The sequence below is a fragment of the Kockovaella imperatae genome (genome assembly GCF_002102565.1).
Source record: "Kockovaella imperatae strain NRRL Y-17943 chromosome Unknown BD324scaffold_2, whole genome shotgun sequence".
Classification (NCBI taxonomy): domain Eukaryota; kingdom Fungi; phylum Basidiomycota; class Tremellomycetes; order Tremellales; family Cuniculitremaceae; genus Kockovaella; species Kockovaella imperatae.
In genome coordinates, this window is record NW_019028942.1 from 39,742 (window position 1) to 57,332 (window position 17,591).

Here is a 17,591-nt window from a genome sequence, read left to right on the forward strand (position 1 = left end):
CTTTCCAGAGTATGCAGAGTGATGCGTGCCATGGTGGTGTTGCCATTGCTACTGATCTGCAAAGTTCTCATTGCTTCTCAGAAGTTCTCAAGAATATGCAGCGAGCGTCACTTGCTGAGCTTCACATCGTGCTTCAGATATCACCCATTAGTCAGTAAAAACCGGCATTGCATTGTAGAGCCAGAGCCCCGTGCGATTCTTGCCGCGATTCAACAAGATGCAAGCGGTATATCACATAAAGTGGGGAAGCCCTGGAGCCCGCCATGGAGGAAGAGATATGCAACGTAGATTACGCCTCGCTTCACCTTATCCGTCTGAACTTCTCGAAGGCATCCAGGTCGACTGCGTTGCCCATGGCCAATAGTCCAGCAGCAGAAGGATGGAGATAATCAAGTCCTCCGAAAGCTGTCTGCAGACGTTGCGGGTGCTGAGGATCTCTGGTGGCGGCGTCAAAGTCAAAAACAAAGTCATAGTCTGCCTCTGTTCTGATCCAGTGGTTGATTTTTTGCCTGGTAGCCTCCCTAACTGGGTCATCAGACGGTCTGGCGCCGTGCAAAGGTGGGGGAAGGGTGTAGTTGGGCGGAGTCAGGAACGGAGTGATTGTGGCGCCGAAAATTGGGATGCCGGCTTCGTGAGCTCTGTCAATTAGTTGAGAGTGTGCGAGTCTGATGCGAGTATAAGCTTGATCTTGAGCTTCAGTCGTGTTTGCATGATACTGGATATCGTTGATACCCATGAGGAGGACCACATACTCCACACCTGGTCTTGATATGACGTCGCGATCGAATCGAAGGATGCCACCTCCATAAACGGTGTCACCAGAGATCCCCGCATTGATCATGCCGATCGTCCTTAGTGACTCTGTCGATGAGGATAGCAGCCGCTGGGCGAGTCTGTCGGTCCACCCGTGATATTCATTGATCGGTAATTCGCCCTGTCCCTGGTCTGTGATACTGTCGCCGAAGCAGACGACCGCTCGATGTTCGTTGGGCAGATAGGCTTCGATCGATGAGACATAGTACCAGCGTCTAAACTCCGTTGCACTTGAGACGTCAAAGCTGGGGACGTCGAGAAGATTTCCAAAATCCATCCAAGACATGGACTTTGCTCCTTCATGTCCAGGAGCCCAGTCACCGGCGGCTCCCTCCGCGAAATATAAGGATACCGATATGTCTCCGAGCTCTTCCAGGTCGAGGTTGACAGGATCGGAGAGAATAGAGGCCCCCTTCGGGATGTCTACAGATTCAGAGCCAGCGAATGTTAGGCGAACCGACGAGTTTGGGTTGATTGCAGGACTGCCTGGGAAGTGATCGTGATATTTGGCAGGTAGGGCCACGGATGCGCCAGATACGCTCAACTCCTCGGAGCTCCACTCGTTAGAGATCCGGACCCGAATGAGCTCAGATGCGAAGGATGTTCTGAACGTCTGTCTGATCGTTGTATTGACAAAGAGGCGAGGCGTAGGGTTTCGGGGAAAGGCTTTGTGCTCCGGAAAGTTCAGGTGGGGTGTATGTCCCCAGTAAGCCGTCTCCCAGATATCGACCCAACGCTTTGACACCGGATTGGTAGAGTACATCACTGGTGTAGAGAGGACGTGGAGACCCAGGATCCACACCAGTACGTTTTGAATCAAAGCCAGGGGGTTCATGAGTCGAGTTGTGATGTCAGTTGTAGGATTGACTTACCCGACTTTTTATTATGGATCAAATCCGACGGGCGGAAAATCAGCCGGATTTCCGGTAGATTTTCTTGTCAAGCCAACCTGGGCCTTTTGGCCTTTACAGATCCCATGCGCCGTATGCTGGACCCAGCGACTGGTAAAGAAACGCGCTCACAGCGGTACAGGTATCTCTGGGATGTCCCAAGAAAATCGCAAAGATCAATGAAACGAGTGAGCTGAATTATGGGATGCATAAGATATCGCGGGCCGCACGCAAGTCAGGCAGTAGACAATCTCAAATATACCACGACGAACCAGAAACCCGATCAGACCTCCTCCTGGGTAGCAGCCTGTCCAACGTGCTTCGTGCCAGCAGCGATGTGAGCCTTCTCGTCCGGAGCAACGGCGCTTCCGACCTTGATGGGCAGGTGTGCGCCATCGGCAGTGAGACCCATCTCGCTGGCAAAGGTAGCGTGAGGAGTCCATCCAGCAGACCTTCGGGGACTGGGAGAGCTGTTAGTGACCCTTCAAGAATGGGCATATGACACTCACGAGCCACATTCCTCCATCATTCGGTCGACTTGCTCCAAAGTCAATCCTTTGGTCTCCCAGACGAAAAGATAGGTGTACTGCTCGAATCAGGACTGTTCTTGACGACAGAGGAAGAGTGTTTGACTTACGACTATGCAACAGCAGCAGAGACTGCCCCACAGGAAGAACACTTTCGACTTCAGATCACCCTTCGTGGGCGAGACAAGGTAAGGAGTGATGACTGTGATGATGGTGTTCCACAACCAGTTTGACGAGGCCGATAGAGCGACTCCACGGGCTCGGATCGGGATGGGGAAAATTTCTCCGACCACAACCCATGCACCGGGACCCCAGGTTGACTGTGAAGGCTCAGTCACAGTCCATGCGAGAGACGGGAGCGACTCACGGCAAAGAAGGAGATGTAGATGCAGATGAAGGCGATCTGAGCCTTGACGACACTGTCCGATTGACTGACGGTTCCGGAGATGGCACAGATGAACTCGCAAACAGCCATACCGATGGCCCCCCAGAAGAGAATTGCCCGTCGACCGAAACGCTCAATGGTCCAGAAGCTAAGAAAAGGGTAGGTCAGCTGCGGGTTTTATTGTTTTCGAACCCCATTCAGGGCAGCCCAACTCACGAGATAGGGGTAGAGCACACATTGACGAGCGTGGTGATGAGGGAGATCAAGAAGGGGTTGCTGATCGTTCCCAAGGAGGTGAAGAAAACGGTACCAAAGTACTAATTGCAGGTCAGCCACAAAATCCGCCACAAGTGCCACAAATGCGCCTCACGAAGATAAAGTTGACTCCGGTCCATTGTTGCATCATCTGCATCGAAGTTCCGAGAATGGTTCGTCGCAAGTTGGATTGAGGGTTGAAGACAGAGCCACGGAAGCAAGCGAACCAAGACTCGAAGTAGTTGCCTTGAGGGATGAGCTCAGTTTCGTACTCGTGATTGGCGATGATCTCGGCAAGTTCATCTTGAACAAAGTCTGAGTCGGTGGGCTGTCCTCGAACAATGGAGAGAGATCGAGCGGCGGCATCGACACGTCCTCGCTTGACGTACCATCGAGGTGATTCGGGAAGGAAGAAGAGTCCCGAGGCAAGGATAATAGCCCAGAGGAATTGGACACCGATGGGGATTCGGTAAGATCCGGTATCCATTCGGTCTTTGCTCGAGTAGACGACACAGTTGGCGAGCAAAATTCCGATGGTGATGCAGAACTGGTAGCCAGACACAATGGCACCTCGGACCTTTCGAGGGGCGATTTCAGAAAGGTAAAGAATAATGATGGCAGAGATGAATCCGACACCGAATCCAGCAACAAGTCGACCAGCGACAAACTGCATAGATCAGCATAGCACCGCGATTTGATCAAATCGGCTCACAAGTCCCAAGCCGGAGGAAGAGGCGGTCTGGAGAACACATCCAAGGGAGAAAACGGCACATCCGCTGATGATGGTAATTCGCCTTCCAAAGTAATCCGCAAAGTCACCGGCCATCAAGGCTCCGAAGAAGGTACCAGCGGAGAGGATAGAGGTCATGAGGGACTGCTTCCAGGCAGGAATTTCAAAGTTGGCGTCGCCGGGCTTGAGACCAGTGTGCAGCTCGATGAAGTAGGGCATGGCTGGAACATAAGTTGGAATCCTCTGGGGCTGAATGGTAACTTACCGAGAACACCTCCCATCCAACCAGTGTCGTAACCGAAAAAGATACCTCCGAAGGAGGCGAAGACACAGAGGAAGTATGCTTTCGCCGTAATCGGAGCCTCGACTCGGTCGGGGTTCGACGTGGCGTGCATGACAACGGCACCGCCTGGCACTGATGAGAGACGTGATCAGCTCGGAGACAGTCGTCGATAAGAGATGAGCTTGACTTACTGTTGGGCTAAAAGGTGATGAGGGTAAGCGATGTGCGAAGGATGTTGTCCTTTGACTGGAGTGGCCAAAGAGGTGTGGATGGACCGTGCGAAGAGAGCGCGCTTCTCACACGGTAGATGGCTTATTATAAGATTTTTTGACTGGCGAAGTGTGTCTGACCTGATTACCCGGTGATCTGTGTAGTAACCTTTTTTTAGGTCGTGTGCCTTCTCTTCGCCAAGTCCAAGGCAGGGGGTGGCAGGCTGAAGCGACGGCTGGGGGGGAGAGAGGAGATGGGATTTGGCATTTTGGCTTCTGGCAATTGGCAATCAAAAATTGACATGCGGGTTGGGACTAACATTCGGGTGGGTCCCAAGGAGGGGGACGACGGGGATCGCGGAGGTAATAGACAACGTGTGGCGGATAGCACCAGTATGACAGAGGAGGCGGGAGGGATTCCCAAGGGGGCGGCGGGGGAGGTGTGTTTGTCTGAACACGACGTCCTCGTGTGTTTGTGCCATTCTGCGCCTCCATCCGGTCAATGCTCTATTCAGGTTAGCCGGTTACTACCATTTTTTTTAGCGTGTCGCACATGGTTCGACTGTGTGGGCGGGACGAGCACAAGGTTTTTTCCATCTGGGCAAGTCTCGATTCGGAAGATGTCGGGAGCTGCACAGCGGAGGGTGCCAGCGGCGATGTGACAATAGGGTCGCGATCGAGGTGGAGCATACGACCTGGGAACTATGCAAGTCCTGGGCATCTACTATTTGCAACCGAATGTCTGTCTCGGCCGGAACCACGGCATCAAAAGGAATTATTTTCGACAGGTCGACAGACCAATTCCCGTAAAAGACGGAGAGTGTGACTCTCGAGCGTGGGAAAAATGAAAGACTAATGCGACCGTGAGAGACTGAAGCTGAACTGCCACAATCACGTGGCTGAGATCTTCAAATCCATGAATGTGGCACTTCCCACCTCCGCTCTAGGGCGCCGCCGAGTCCCCGACAGCCCATTGTCGGAGTTGTGAATGTGAAATGAGGGGTCGCGTCGTGCATGCACAAGTGCTTCATGTCGGCAGATCAGTGCATCAAGGGCCACTTGATGTCCCAAGGGAGACCCCTCATGGCCAGCATCCTCTGTTTCCTCAGCCCTTCTGCAACTCTCCAAGCGATGAAATGTCCAGTATCAACCGAGATTTCACCGAACGCTTCTGCTAAAAGGTTGGCCAAGATAAGCATCACTAGTCTTTCTTCCTTGTTCAATCTGCATGACGTCGCCCATTTGAGGCATATGATGAGATAATCTAGTCTAGACTGTGGCTCAATCGGACATTGGATCACATTCAATTGGACATGATCTAAACCATCTACGAGGCCATGAGGTGAAGCTTGGGCAGATGCCTTGGATCTGATACGAATCCACCCCAAAATTCGTCGTTTATCCGACCATTATGCTGCCCCTCATTCGTGCATGGACACGACAACCTTTGCAGGTATCCATCGAACTATATCAATCTCCGGTCATTCTCTACGACCAAGCAGATGAGACCTCGTCCTCCGACATACCTGGTGGAGCTGTAAATCATATAGGTGCATCCATCTCACTCTCCAGCGAGACCGAGGTCGCCATTGGGGGTGTCACTTTGATCAGGCAGGTCCTGCTCAGGAGAAAGAAACCCAAAGTGAAGGAATGGACAGAATGGGTGGAGCTTCAACGAGCCGAGTTCGCCGTCATGGGGGAGTACAAGCTAAATGGCAAGCACAAGTAAGTATCTTTGCGCGCAATCTGTCGACTGATATTGACATCGCAGGACCGACGCTTACATACCCGTTCCTTGGCGCTTACCCGAAACTAGACACACAACATTTGACCAGATCGTCCACTTGCTGACCGCCATCGTGCACGACCTATCTCCATTGTACACACCTGTGACTGCCGATCCCAGTCGCTTGGATTTGAGTGAAGACATGGACGACTCGCTTGCTTCGGTCCGTCGTCCGCGCAAAGGCGTCTTGGCATTGTGCCACTTGCCGATCGACATTGTGCATTGTCCCTCTCTTCGAGGAGACACGCCTCAGCTAGAAGGCGAACAGATTGTACGACTCAGTGATTCTGGCAAGGTCAGCATCAAAGCGGCTAGCCGGCTTTTTGTTCTCGGCTCCAATGTCGATATCTCCCTCGATTTTGAAAACCTGACTCAAGATACGACGATCCATGCCATCTCTGTAATTCTCATTCAAGAAACTTTTACTCCGCCTCAAGAAGCTCTTCCAGATCTGAGCAGACCGACAAACATAGATTCCGATGAGACACCTGCACCGTCCGAGGCAGAGGACGTCTCGCCGGCAACAAGAGGCCGCCGACGGAGGCGTCCGATGCTCACTCGTCTGTCTAACATTTGGGCACAATTCAAGGAAAAGCCAGCGCTACCTCAGTCCTCTGTCATTGACGAGTACGCATTGATCAGTGAAGGTGTCCAGTCGACGCTGCATGGCCACGGCTCCTCGGCCATGAATGGATTTCTATGGCGTGGCGCAGCCGGTCGCATCCTCGATGCTAGACGAACCAGTGAATCTGACGTTTACATCGACGATTCCAAAACTCAACACGTCGAAGAGCCTGGACACGCTGCCTCGGACTTCATGGAACGTACCACGACCACATTTCGCTTTCATCGTCGAATCAGACTGCCCTCAGAGGTCAACGGAGCGCATCATTCGACATCGACCATGTCATCTGTTCTGGCCAAGGTTGGGCACCGTCTAGTCGTGGACATCATCTACTCTGTCCTGGGTCAGGATGAGTTGGGACGCAAAGCCTCACAAGTCGAGGGATCAATGAGACGCTTGACGACAAAATTTGAGATTGACCTTCCACCGTGTGGCTTGACCCCGTCGTCTCTCCAACCACCGTCTTACCGCACAACTCGGGTCATGCAACGACCTTCTCCACGTCTGGCATTAAGACGCCTTCCTTCGACAACGCCTTCGTATCACTCAATGGAGCACTCACCAACGAGACATACCGCTATCACATTCGCGCCTGCTCCGACCATGTCTCGACTAGAAAGGCACTTGTCGGCCACGTCACAGACCACCGCACGATCCATCGATGACGTGATATGGCACATTGAAGAGATTGCTCATTCACGCGCGTTCAGAGCGAGTAACGGTCGGGTCATCGCTCCGAAACGAGTCTTTTATTCTGAGAGCGACATCAAGACTGCAGCAGCCAGACACAAGAAGGAGAGGGGCCATTGCGCCTGCTCCTTATCATGAAGTACACGACAATGATTCGCTTTGGGACCAAGGATTTGGAGATTGTTTGTACATACGCACAGGAGTACGATCTTTCCATGTATGCATCGCAAGTGTTCACGCTCAGCGCCAAATGCACCATTGACAGTCCCCAATGATACCAGCCTGACCAGCCGTCCTGGCCTAAAGATTATGCTGCATTTTCAACGACTTGTAGACTCTAGGCAGACGAAGGCTTTCCGTTCATAATGATAAATGCCCACGAGTGGTTGCGAAGGGTCCGCTTGGCACCCTGTTCATTCCATTCCTTAGCCGAAAGCTTTGTGACATCGGGTTTGATAAGCTCTGGTTGCATCCACGTGTTCTGCGGCATTGATTTAGCGTTTCATGCTGGACGAACACAACTCACCGCGGAATCTAGATTTTCCGTGAAGATCTCATGAATCTCCACGTCGTTGATTTCTGAACGGGTCAGAGGTGATGTGTATTTGAGAACCTACCGATGGAGTTTATGTCCAACACTGCATCCCATTGCGCGGAGGGATGACGGTTGAGCAAGCTGATTCGAATGCTGACGTCCTTGTTCTGTCCCGTGACAGCGACGGCTACAGCGTCAATGTATGAAGGTCGAAGTCCAAGAATCTGAGTGCTCTCGGGATGGTTCGGTCCATCACTGGGAAGGATCAGCCTTGTTCAAGATGATCCACTCACTATACATCTTTGAACGGCGCCATGCTCAAGACATGGCCATCCTTCATGTAGTTGCTGAAGAGTTTGAACCTGGTGGGTCAGCGCTGCATTATTACAGTGGCCTCACGGGAAGTAGATCGACTGGTACAAGATGCCATCGGCATTGCAGATGATGGGCGCGATCTGATGGTGAGCTACAGGCGTGAACGAGTACACTTACATCATTGACACTCTGTGCCAGGCAGGCCATCGGGCAGTCCTTCGATTGGCGCACCAAGAGATTCATCCACGCACAGAATCCAAGCATGTCGGTATATGTATAAATTTGCTCGTTACCCTCGGTCGGTTTCGCAACGACTGGATCCCACACATTATACTGCAAATCGTCAGCTTCAATGTCCGCTCATAAAACTCACCTCGTCGAAACAGATCTTGATGTCTCGAGGCTTCTTGCCATTTGCGCACTGCTCCACGTTGGCAATGTCGATAAGCGCTTTGCAATTCTGTATGTTTCTTTCCCCAGCCTGTACGCCATCAGCTAGAGCAGCGTATTCCCACTCACAGCCGGACCGAAGACGTTCGCCTCGTAAGGATAGTTGACGGCCAGAGCATTGTCTCGGTATCCAATCATCGAGCTGGACAGAGGTTAGAGCAACAAAGGCCGCAGAAACGTACTAAAGATGGATAGAGTGCATGTCGATCACATCGAGGCATTTTTGAAGCACCTCACGATCCCAGTCATTGGATCCCTGCCTGGTCAACGGGGCGCGCAGGCATTCCTCACCTCCTTGCCACAAGAAACGAGCTGGATAGTTGGGTCCAAAAGTTTGAGTGCGTGTCCCCAGCGTCTAGCCTTTTCGGCGTATCTGAACTGTCAGCAAAAGCAGGACACATCAACCCACCTATCCGCTGTGAGGTGACCAACTTGCCAGGTTCCCCACACTGAGTGTCAGACGGGCATTGGACTGGCTAAACCCACTTTCATTGCCAAGACCCCAGAGTTTGACGTTGTGAGGCTCCTCCCGACCAGTATTCTTTCGACGCTCGTTGGCCCAGCTGTAATCGTCAGCACTGGAAAGCTAAAGTCGGGACATACTAGGTGTCTCCAGTACCGTTGCAGTATTCGAGCCAGTCGAGAGCATCCTCCAGGGATCCCGTACCCACTGTGCCGCGTCAGACATTGATACTAGTCCGCGACTCACTGTTGACGCATAGGTATGGCTCGCAGCCACTCTCTCTGCACCAGTCAATAAATTCATCGGTACCGAAGCTGGACCAAGTCAGTCTTCTACCCATCGCTACGCGCTCACAGATTGGACTCGATCGTCTGCCATGCCAGCTCCCTCCTCTTCCTTCGATTCTCGACAGGACCGACTGCCTCTTTCCAGAAATAATTGGACACAAAATTGCCTCCAGGATATCGCATCATGGGGCATTCGAGGTCCCCTTTCTTACCCCAGACTTTCAAGACATCCTTCCTCAGACCCAGTCGTTTCTTGCCAGTGCCGCCGGGGTAGTCTCCTTGGTCAAGCAGCAATGACTTGGAGGCAGGCTCATTAGGGTCATCACATACACCGCCGTAAATGCATCTTCCGAGATGTTCGATGAAGCCTGAATAGAGCAAGGACGAGACTGGGGCAGCCTCGGGATGCTGCAGGAGCCGGTGGTCCAGAACGATCGGCTGAGGAGTCAACTCTTTAGGGTGATTAGGTTTGGTCGAGAGGACCCGCTCAGTAGGAGCAAGCGTATCGAGGATGCTCATGATGTGTTTTCAGATTGCTAAGTGACAATAGGTTGTTCACTGTGAACCTCCTCGGTGGATAAAGTCATTTCAGTTGGAACTCCCTTTCAGCCGAGATTGATAGTCTCCGGCCCGGCATTCCGCCGAAACGAATGGCCGGCTGCAGCCGTAGCAGGAGACTGGTTGATTTTCCCGGCTGTTGCAAAGACTGCAGGGAGGCCACACCATGCTTCACCTGCCTGTGTCGGACATTGGACCTGATGACGTGCCTGCAGAGCAGCTGGCGCTACCTGACTCCGAGAGAGTCACGGCAAAGACACGGCATGGGCCCATCTTGGGAGGTCGTGTAAAGAATGGCGTACAGGTGTTCCTGAGTGAGGTCTTGGTCAGGATCCCAGATCTGACGCCAGTTTAGACGTTCCGTATGGATTGGACGGCGGTCGCTTTGCAGATCCTCGGCCCTTACCAGAAGACTTTGTGTATGAAGAGGCTGATTATATCACGGATAGATTCTATGCACCTCCCCCCGACGTGTATCCTCCAGAGTCGGGTGGGTGGGCAAAAATACCAGAGCTGAAACTGCTGTAAGATCGCAAAAGTAGCGTAGGGCTAGGGAGGCCCACTGAATCCCCATTCTTCGCCAATATCTATGTTCCGTCTTCATATCGTCTCGGAGTAGACCCCGCCAGGCTACCGGTCAAGGTGGGCTCAGTACATGTGCCTGACTGACATTCAAGGTGTTCATTCACGGCGGTTTCCTCCAGGGAGGCAGTCCTTCAGGTAGCTCAACCTCACAGCAGTTCTTTGCTGCAGAACAGTGGAGCGAGATTCGAGTCTTGCTCGGCTACAGACTCGGTGTTCTTGGTTTCCTGGCCTCAAGTTCACCCAAGCTTGATGGCAACTGGGGCTTCAAAGACGCCTGGCTGGGTCTTGAGTGGATACAGAGGAACATACAAGCATTTGGAGGTGGGACGCTGACTGTTTCTCGTTTGCTGACTTTCAGGGGATCCCGGCAATGTTCATCTCTCAGGTCATAGCGCTGGAGCTCACCTCGTTCATAATCTGCTCCATCATGCTGCTCGGCTGGCGCCAATACAGGTGAGTCTTGACCTCGAATGCCTGACCAGTGTCCAGGCCCCTTTCAGAACTGCCACCCTGCTATCTAATGCACTGTATGAAGACCCCTTCACGCTGGAGGATCATCAGCCTCAATTCGAAGCTCTCTGCAGGAGGTGCGCAATTGACCCAACGGGAGCCAATATTCTGGATCAACTGAGGGACCGGAAGCGCCTGCCTATGGAAACGTTGTTCCAGCACGTTAGAGATCTCGGCCTGCAAAGTAGCTTCGTCCCTGCATCTGGCGGCTGGCTGTTCAACGACATGATGGGATACCAGCAGAGAGGCGATATGGCTAGGGAACTACTGAAAGCCGGCGTCAAGTGTATCATCGTTGGAGACGCGAGAGACGAGGTGGGCGTAAAGGCCTTCTCGCTTGCTGAACTATTCAGCTCGAAGGTTATAAGAATGCCCATGAGGTTTATTCCGAGTCTGACATCCTTCACAATCTGTACCGTTGGAACCGTCCCCAGAATGTCGATAAAATGTTTAAAACATGGCCTGCGTTGCCGGCAACAGCATCTCAGGAGCAGTTTCAACTACGCCTAGGAGATGTCAGTCGACTCGACCGAGCAATGGACTGATACTACGTAGTGCTTAGCCCAGAACCGGGTTCACCTACCCGTTCGACTCTTAGCCCAAGATTTCATCAAGGGCGGTATGCCTGTCATTCGATATACCGTCGAGATGGTAGCACAGAACCTGGAAACAAATGGTAAGCTGAGACGTCTGCTATATCCTGATCCACCCAGGTCTGGTGCCACATGGTTCAGACCTCGCACTCCATTTCCTCCGCTTGTCTGTCATCACAAAAAGGGAGATGCAAGTGGCTTTGGCCTTTCACGACGAGCTCCAGCGCTGTATTGACGAGGCGCTGAGTGGCAGAGGGGCGTACCGGCAGCGTGAGCTACGGTCCGTGCTAGCTTTGGAAAGCGATGGGGCCATCAGATGGAGGGACGATTGGCGATGGGAAAGGGTGGCAGAGCTCAGCAGGATAGTCCGAGACGGTACAGCTGCGTAAGGAGTGAGTGTCGAAGATGCATCTCATACCTCATGTAGATAAGTATATATGTCCTTGCTATTGCTGTTCTGGAGCATGATACATCCGCTCTACGATGGGACTTTCGTCCATTTAGAAGCCCAAAGACTCACGGAGATTGCTCTGAATGGATTTGGCAGTCCGCCACGACCAGCACACACGTTCTACTGCTCGGGGAAAACGCCGTTCAATTTTCGTCCTGCAAGGCAGTTTACCCGCACTCTTTTTAATTTTCGAAGCGAAACTTTGAAACTTTAACATTCTAAACATTCACTCACTTTATTCTGACGAGCATGGTTAATCTGTCGTATCAGGGAGCGGTTAACGCGCTGATCTCATGGCTGGCACTGGTCCTTCCAGGCGATGAAGAGGTCGCTGCCGTGAAATATCAAGCTCCGTCGCGTGTTCCAGCCTCGTGCCCGGATTACAATGACTACTCGCAAACACCTCATGGACCATACTCTGACGGCACTTTGGGTCTGCCCAGTATGCGCCCAGAGCCAGAATGCCGAACTTTCCACAGTGAAGCGATGGAGAGAGTCATCTCAGATATGAGAGAGCGATTGGAAGACCCCGATCTGGCCATGTTGTTCGAGAACTCCTTCTCGCAGACTATCGACACGACCGTGCAATACTTTGATGAGGAGAAGAACCTTGCTTTCATCGTCACTGGGGACATCACAGCACAGTGGCTTCGTGACACGTGAGTTTTCTCGTGCGACAAGCGAGGATGACAACTCACTGTTTTATACAGCGGAAACCAATTCGCCCATCTGTACCAGCTTCTGCCACATGACGAGAAACTCCAAGCGCTTGTCAAGGCAGTGATCAACACAGAGGCTCGATACATCCACCAGTTTCCTTACTGTGGTGAGTGAAGGATAGGTTGGGCAGTCAAGACGTCCTCTGACATGTATGCAGGAGCGTTCCAACCTCCTCCGGAATCGGGACTAGCTCCTACCTTCAACGTGAGTGCCTCCATGTTGCTCTCGCTCAAACTCAGGAATATGCGTACAAAGTCGATATCCACCCGTGAGTGTCTTATTTGCCTTTCTGTATCCGAACTGACGCCATTGCAAGTCCGGTTGACAACCAGACAGTCTTCGAGTGCAAGGTGAGTACCGTCCTGTCCCCAAGAGGTCAAAGGCTCATGCGTGCCGCAGTACGAGCTCGACTCGCTCGCCGGATTCCTCAAGATGGCCCACAGGTATTACAAATATACTTCGGACGACTCATTCATCAACGACAACTGTGCGTATTTCACCATCACCTGTGCTGACCTGCTTCAGTCAAAGCGGCGATGCACTCCATCATGACTTTGATCGAGCACGAATCCTTGCCAACATGGGATGATGATTTCAACGTGGTCAGCTTTTACAGTTTCACTGGTCTCCCAGGATCGCCATCTCCATCTGTCAAGAATGACGGAGTCGGAGAGCCTCGTGCTGGAAATGGTCTCGTCGCGACTCACCACCGACCCTCTGACGATCTCTGCGTTTACCCTTACATGACTAGTGACAATGCCATGCTAGCCGTGGAGTTGGAGAACATTGCTCAAGTGCTTGAGGCTACGGGAACCATGGAACACGTTGCAACCGCCGCCCAGGAACGAGCCAAGACCATCCGTGAAGCGATCTGGGCGCACACTATCACTCCCAGTGGCATCTTCGCCTACGAGACCGATGGATTCGGATCCATCTCCATCATGTCCGATGCAAATGTGCCGGATCTGGTGTCCCTGCCCTACATCGGTTTCCTCGACAGGAGTGACGAAACATACCAGCGTACGAAGGCGGCCATGTTCTCAAGGCAGAACCCTTACTATGGGGAAGGAGGCGGATTCAAAGGCTTCGGGTTGGTCGATGCGTAGGTAGAGTGAGCTGACACGTCCAGAGGACCTCACGCCGGTCTCGCTCATCCATGGCCTATGAGTCTGGTGTCTGGCATCTACGGCACGGATGACGACGAAGAAATCAAAGGCCGTCTTCAGATGCTTTTGAACAGCACAGCGGGTCTCGGACTGATCCACGAGAGTGTCAACATCCATGACATGAGCGATTTCACCAGGCCATGGGTAAGTCCGTTCTTCCGCCCCCTCCATTCTGACCTGCCTTTCAGTTCGCGTGGGCAAACAGCTACTTTGCGGAAATGATCCTCGACCTCGCAGAGCGGAAGCCACACTTGATCTTTGCGGATGCTCAACCATACGTACCGGGAACATCCTGGAACTGAGATCCAGACGACTCTCATAGAAATGCATCGGGATGAACTGAGACCCTCAGGCAGCACGTGAGCGTTCCGAGAGCCAACTCTCATCGTCTGCATCGCATCCATGAAAGGTACTTGAAGCCAGCAATGACTCGTCACCGAGGTTCTGTTCCTGAAGCCTGCCTCCTTGCGATAGCTGCACCAAGTTTCATGGTCGATACGGAGAGAGGTAAGGACATCCCTCCGCCCGAGTGGGTTCCTGTCCCAAAGCGGCCCGATTGACCGACGGCCTCTCGGCCGACTGCTGCGCGGTCTTTGAGTCTTCCGCGGACTCAAAGACCGCGCAGTACTGATGCTGCGGACCCCCTGGTTCACACAGCTCACACATCACGGCTCAGCGGTCCGAGCTGCATCAAAAACAATAAAAGACTCCCCGAGAATAGCTCGAGGCTGCACCCTATTCGGTCCGATGATCCCGAATGTTCGGGAACTTGGCGAATGCTATTCTAGGGCAGAACGAGTGACGCGCGAGACCGGAGAAAAGGGGATTTTCGGATATAATGCCTTCTACATCCCTAAAGGTATCGTTCCGGTGAGGGATGGAGTCACGGGCCGTGAGCTCCGTGGAGGCGATGGGGGCAAGGTCTGGGACTCCTCAGGGGGGTCTCACAAAAGTCATCATCTTTCTCACGCTCAATCGTCTTCTCTCTCTCAACGTTCAACTCATTCCGCGAACTCCAAACAACATGTCGGCAAAAGGACACGAACAAGTCGATCAGTTAGAAAAAGATATCCCGACTCACCAGGATGTGGTGGATGTCGAAGTCGCCGCTCCTAAATATGCGGCGAACACCCAGCTCGACGATGCTGCAAAGCTCCTTGCTGAGGCGGGAGGCCATGTAGAGTATACGCGAGCCGAAGGACGCCGTGTTCTACGCAAGATTGATCTCTACGTCTGTAAGTACCTTCTAGATGAGTGGCGTCAAGGAAAGAGATGTGGACAGCTAACGTGCTCAGGTTTGCCCATGTGCCTCGTCTATTTCATTCAGCAAATGGACAAGAGCAGTCTCTCTTGGTCCGCAGTCTTCTCCATTCAAGCGGAAGCTCATCTTGTTGGGGTTGAATACTCTTGGCTCAGTGTGTTCTTGCCAGATACTAGTCTCTGTTGAGAGGGCGAAACTCATATTCATCTCAAGGTAGCTGCGTCTACGTGGCGCAGCTCGTCTGCCAGCCCTTGTCGGCCTATGCTCTCATCGTTTTCCCCGTCAAATATTGGGTTGTCTTCAATTACGCGTGCTGTGAGACGATCCCACAACTTCAGGAGGTCATACTGACGATCATAAAGGGTCTATTGTCACCTGCTGTACTGCAGCTGCCCACAATTTTGCTTCCCTGTTGATCTGTCGGATCCTGCTAGGAGCGTTCGAGGCAACTATCCTGCCCTCATTTGTGAGTCGCGATTCTGCTTCGGTCGGCCAAAGCTCAAGCTTGAGACACAGATCCTGATCACTCAAGTGAGTCGACACTGCTTAAGCGCTACTATGTATGCGTACTAAATCTTTTGACAGATGTGGTGGATTCGACGAGAGCAGGTGCGTATTTCGGTGCCTCTCTTTACCAGGACTGACTTCCATGATTCTAGAGTTACCGAACGATCGCTTATCAGATCGCCAACTCCTGTGCTGGGCTCTTTGGCCCTTTGCTGTCCTACGCGGTTGGCAAAGCGGCGCAGAACAGCAACACGATCAAGTGAGTGGCATCATCGCTCTTCTACTGATGACCATCAGGCCTTACTCAGGGATCTTCTTATTCATGGGATGCATATCTCTTGGCTTCCTCCCCATTGTCTGGTTCCTGTGAGTGATAGCATCCCTCGACGAGCATCTCTTATCCTCCGCAGTCTTCCAAACTCGCCCACGACCGCCAAGTTTTTGAGACACGGAAACGATCGTCTGATCGCCATCGACCGATTGAAGGACAACAACACTGGTACCAAGGCTTCAAAGTTCAAATGGGACCAGTTCTGGGAGACTTACAGGGACCCAAAAACTTACATGTGAGCGATATGAAGCGCTTGATGGGCTTTCCGCTGACTAATCTATTCCTTCAGGTGGGCTGTGAGTGTGGAAGTCTCTTCATCACTTGCGAGCTTACACTCTGACCTTTAGGGCATGTGGTTCTGCGCGGCGACCCCAGCAAGTCTTTTGATTACATGACCGAACTTTCCTCCACTGACAGCATCTCAGTCCGGAGGTATTGGCGCTTTCGGTGGCCTGATCACAAAGGGTTTCGGTAAGTCTCGATGTGCGTTGCAGAGCAGCAGTCGTTGATCGTTCAGGTTTCAACACTTTCAACACGATCCTTATGCAAATGCCTCTCGGGGCTATTGGTATCATCATTCTCCTCACGGCGATCTACATCACCAACAAGATCAAGCTACGATGGCCCGTGCTGGCGTGAGCACGTTGCTCCTTGGTGTGGCGTGTCACTGATGGACGTGCCAGCGTTTTGACATTGTTCCCAATCGCCGGAGCAGTAGCTTTGACTCAGGTTCCTCGAGATGAGCCAGGCGCTTTGATGGCAGCGTATTACATCACTGCTTTCTTCACTGGCATCCGTGAGTTCTATCGAGTAGCTTTCAAATCTCTGACTGATCTTCATGTAGAGCCTTTGCTGATCTCCTGGTGGTAAGTCTGATATAAAGTACGACTCGGTCCGTAATCACACTCTGCTAGCAACCTGTCGGCAGGAGGAACGACGAAACGAGTCTGTACCACAGGCGAGTTTCTCGATTCTCGTTTGGAGTTGTGCTGACTCGACACAGCCACGTGAATCCTGCACCATATCGCGCTCTCAGAGATGATTACTGATTTACTTCCCTCAGCATGTTCGCTGCCCTCACAGTCGGTAATGTCGTTGGTCCCCAGGTTTACCTCGCGCGCGAGGCCCCAAAATACTTCACTGGGCTCTACGTCGATATGTGGGTCCCGATTCCTGCTGGGTTCATGAGCAGTTCCTGACGAGCCTTTACAGTGCATGCTGGTGTATCGAATTCATCCTCGTCGTGTCCATGGGATTCTACCTCGGCCGACTCAACAAGAGACAAGAGGAGAGACGCGTCGCAATGGGTCTGCCTCGAGACATCAAGGACATGTCGATCATGTCGACCGTCGAAGCTGAGGCGTACAAGGTTGAGCTCGCGGCCATGATGGCCAGTGCTGGACTATCGATCGACCAATTCAATCCTGCCTCATTCGACGATATGACAGACTTTGAGTGAGCCGTGTGCCCCTCCTCGCACACGAGATCGTCCAGGCGAACTGATCTCGCTCCAGGAACCCTTGGTTCATGTATGTCAAGTGAAGCACGATTGAGTGGACGATGGTCTCCCGAGTTGTTTATCTGTCATGAGGATGAAAAGTCTGTTTCATTTAGCAGGATGACCATTAATATAGAGACACTGTGCGAATCCCTGAGTGTCTATGCA

The 17,591-nt window shown here is 52.4% G+C and overlaps 7 protein-coding genes across 7 annotated transcripts; 4 read left to right on the forward strand and 3 right to left on the reverse strand.

The window, feature by feature from the left end:
- Positions 1-36: 36 nt before the first annotated feature.
- On the reverse strand, positions 37-1,892 carry BD324DRAFT_678678 (SGNH hydrolase-type esterase domain-containing protein). Its single transcript, XM_022019007.1, has one exon. It carries the CDS (start codon positions 1,646-1,648, stop codon positions 302-304), a length of 1,347 nt encoding a protein of 448 aa, XP_021873342.1. The 5' UTR covers positions 1,649-1,892; the 3' UTR covers positions 37-301.
- Positions 1,893-4,245, reverse strand: BD324DRAFT_614145 (putative glucose transporter). Its single transcript, XM_022014566.1, has 9 exons — positions 4,075-4,245; positions 3,866-4,015; positions 3,583-3,821; positions 2,986-3,537; positions 2,832-2,932; positions 2,598-2,763; positions 2,341-2,550; positions 2,213-2,289; positions 1,893-2,164 (listed from the first exon to the last, which is right to left on the reverse strand). Coding segments are annotated over exons 1-9 (1,674 nt in total). The 5' UTR covers positions 4,076-4,245; the 3' UTR covers positions 1,893-1,986.
- A 905-nt stretch (positions 4,246-5,150) lies between these two features.
- Positions 5,151-7,432, forward strand: BD324DRAFT_614152 (hypothetical protein). The gene is made up of 2 exons (XM_022014567.1): positions 5,151-5,817; positions 5,864-7,432. Exons 1-2 carry the CDS (start codon positions 5,504-5,506, stop codon positions 7,329-7,331), a joined length of 1,782 nt encoding a protein of 593 aa, XP_021873344.1. The 5' UTR covers positions 5,151-5,503; the 3' UTR covers positions 7,332-7,432.
- Positions 7,433-7,530: 98 nt separating this feature from the next.
- On the reverse strand, positions 7,531-9,762 carry BD324DRAFT_576087 (glycoside hydrolase superfamily; the record flags this gene model as incomplete). Its single annotated transcript, XM_022013172.1, has 15 exons — positions 7,531-7,674; positions 7,720-7,772; positions 7,811-7,983; positions 8,022-8,090; positions 8,128-8,183; positions 8,221-8,376; positions 8,417-8,524; positions 8,563-8,635; positions 8,676-8,749; positions 8,785-8,866; positions 8,903-8,942; positions 8,980-9,056; positions 9,097-9,163; positions 9,203-9,270; positions 9,311-9,762. 15 exons carry the CDS (start codon positions 9,760-9,762, stop codon positions 7,531-7,533), a joined length of 1,692 nt encoding a protein of 563 aa, XP_021873345.1.
- A 38-nt stretch (positions 9,763-9,800) lies between these two features.
- BD324DRAFT_220375 (Alpha/Beta hydrolase protein) lies at positions 9,801-11,934 on the forward strand. The gene is made up of 8 exons (XM_022012210.1): positions 9,801-10,115; positions 10,157-10,291; positions 10,331-10,443; positions 10,479-10,707; positions 10,745-11,211; positions 11,250-11,411; positions 11,452-11,572; positions 11,610-11,934. Exons 1-8 carry the CDS (start codon positions 9,968-9,970, stop codon positions 11,876-11,878), a joined length of 1,644 nt encoding a protein of 547 aa, XP_021873346.1. The 5' UTR covers positions 9,801-9,967; the 3' UTR covers positions 11,879-11,934.
- Positions 11,935-12,189: 255 nt separating this feature from the next.
- On the forward strand, positions 12,190-14,128 carry BD324DRAFT_575783 (DUF1237 domain protein; the record flags this gene model as incomplete). The annotated part of the gene is made up of 9 exons (XM_022013145.1): positions 12,190-12,599; positions 12,651-12,766; positions 12,818-12,864; positions 12,900-12,928; positions 12,977-13,010; positions 13,060-13,147; positions 13,186-13,750; positions 13,790-13,970; positions 14,015-14,128. The coding sequence occupies 9 exons, from the start codon at positions 12,190-12,192 to the stop codon at positions 14,126-14,128; spliced, it is 1,584 nt and encodes a 527-aa protein (XP_021873347.1).
- Positions 14,129-14,850: 722 nt separating this feature from the next.
- BD324DRAFT_575787 (major facilitator superfamily domain-containing protein) lies at positions 14,851-17,384 on the forward strand (the record flags this gene model as incomplete). Its single annotated transcript, XM_022013146.1, has 18 exons — positions 14,851-15,061; positions 15,122-15,241; positions 15,301-15,402; positions 15,450-15,553; positions 15,604-15,618; positions 15,673-15,696; positions 15,747-15,853; positions 15,892-15,960; positions 16,005-16,160; positions 16,215-16,221; positions 16,273-16,303; positions 16,343-16,396; positions 16,443-16,560; positions 16,609-16,721; positions 16,770-16,791; positions 16,840-16,887; positions 16,989-17,084; positions 17,138-17,384. 18 exons carry the CDS (start codon positions 14,851-14,853, stop codon positions 17,382-17,384), a joined length of 1,644 nt encoding a protein of 547 aa, XP_021873348.1.
- Positions 17,385-17,591: the final 207 nt, after the last annotated feature.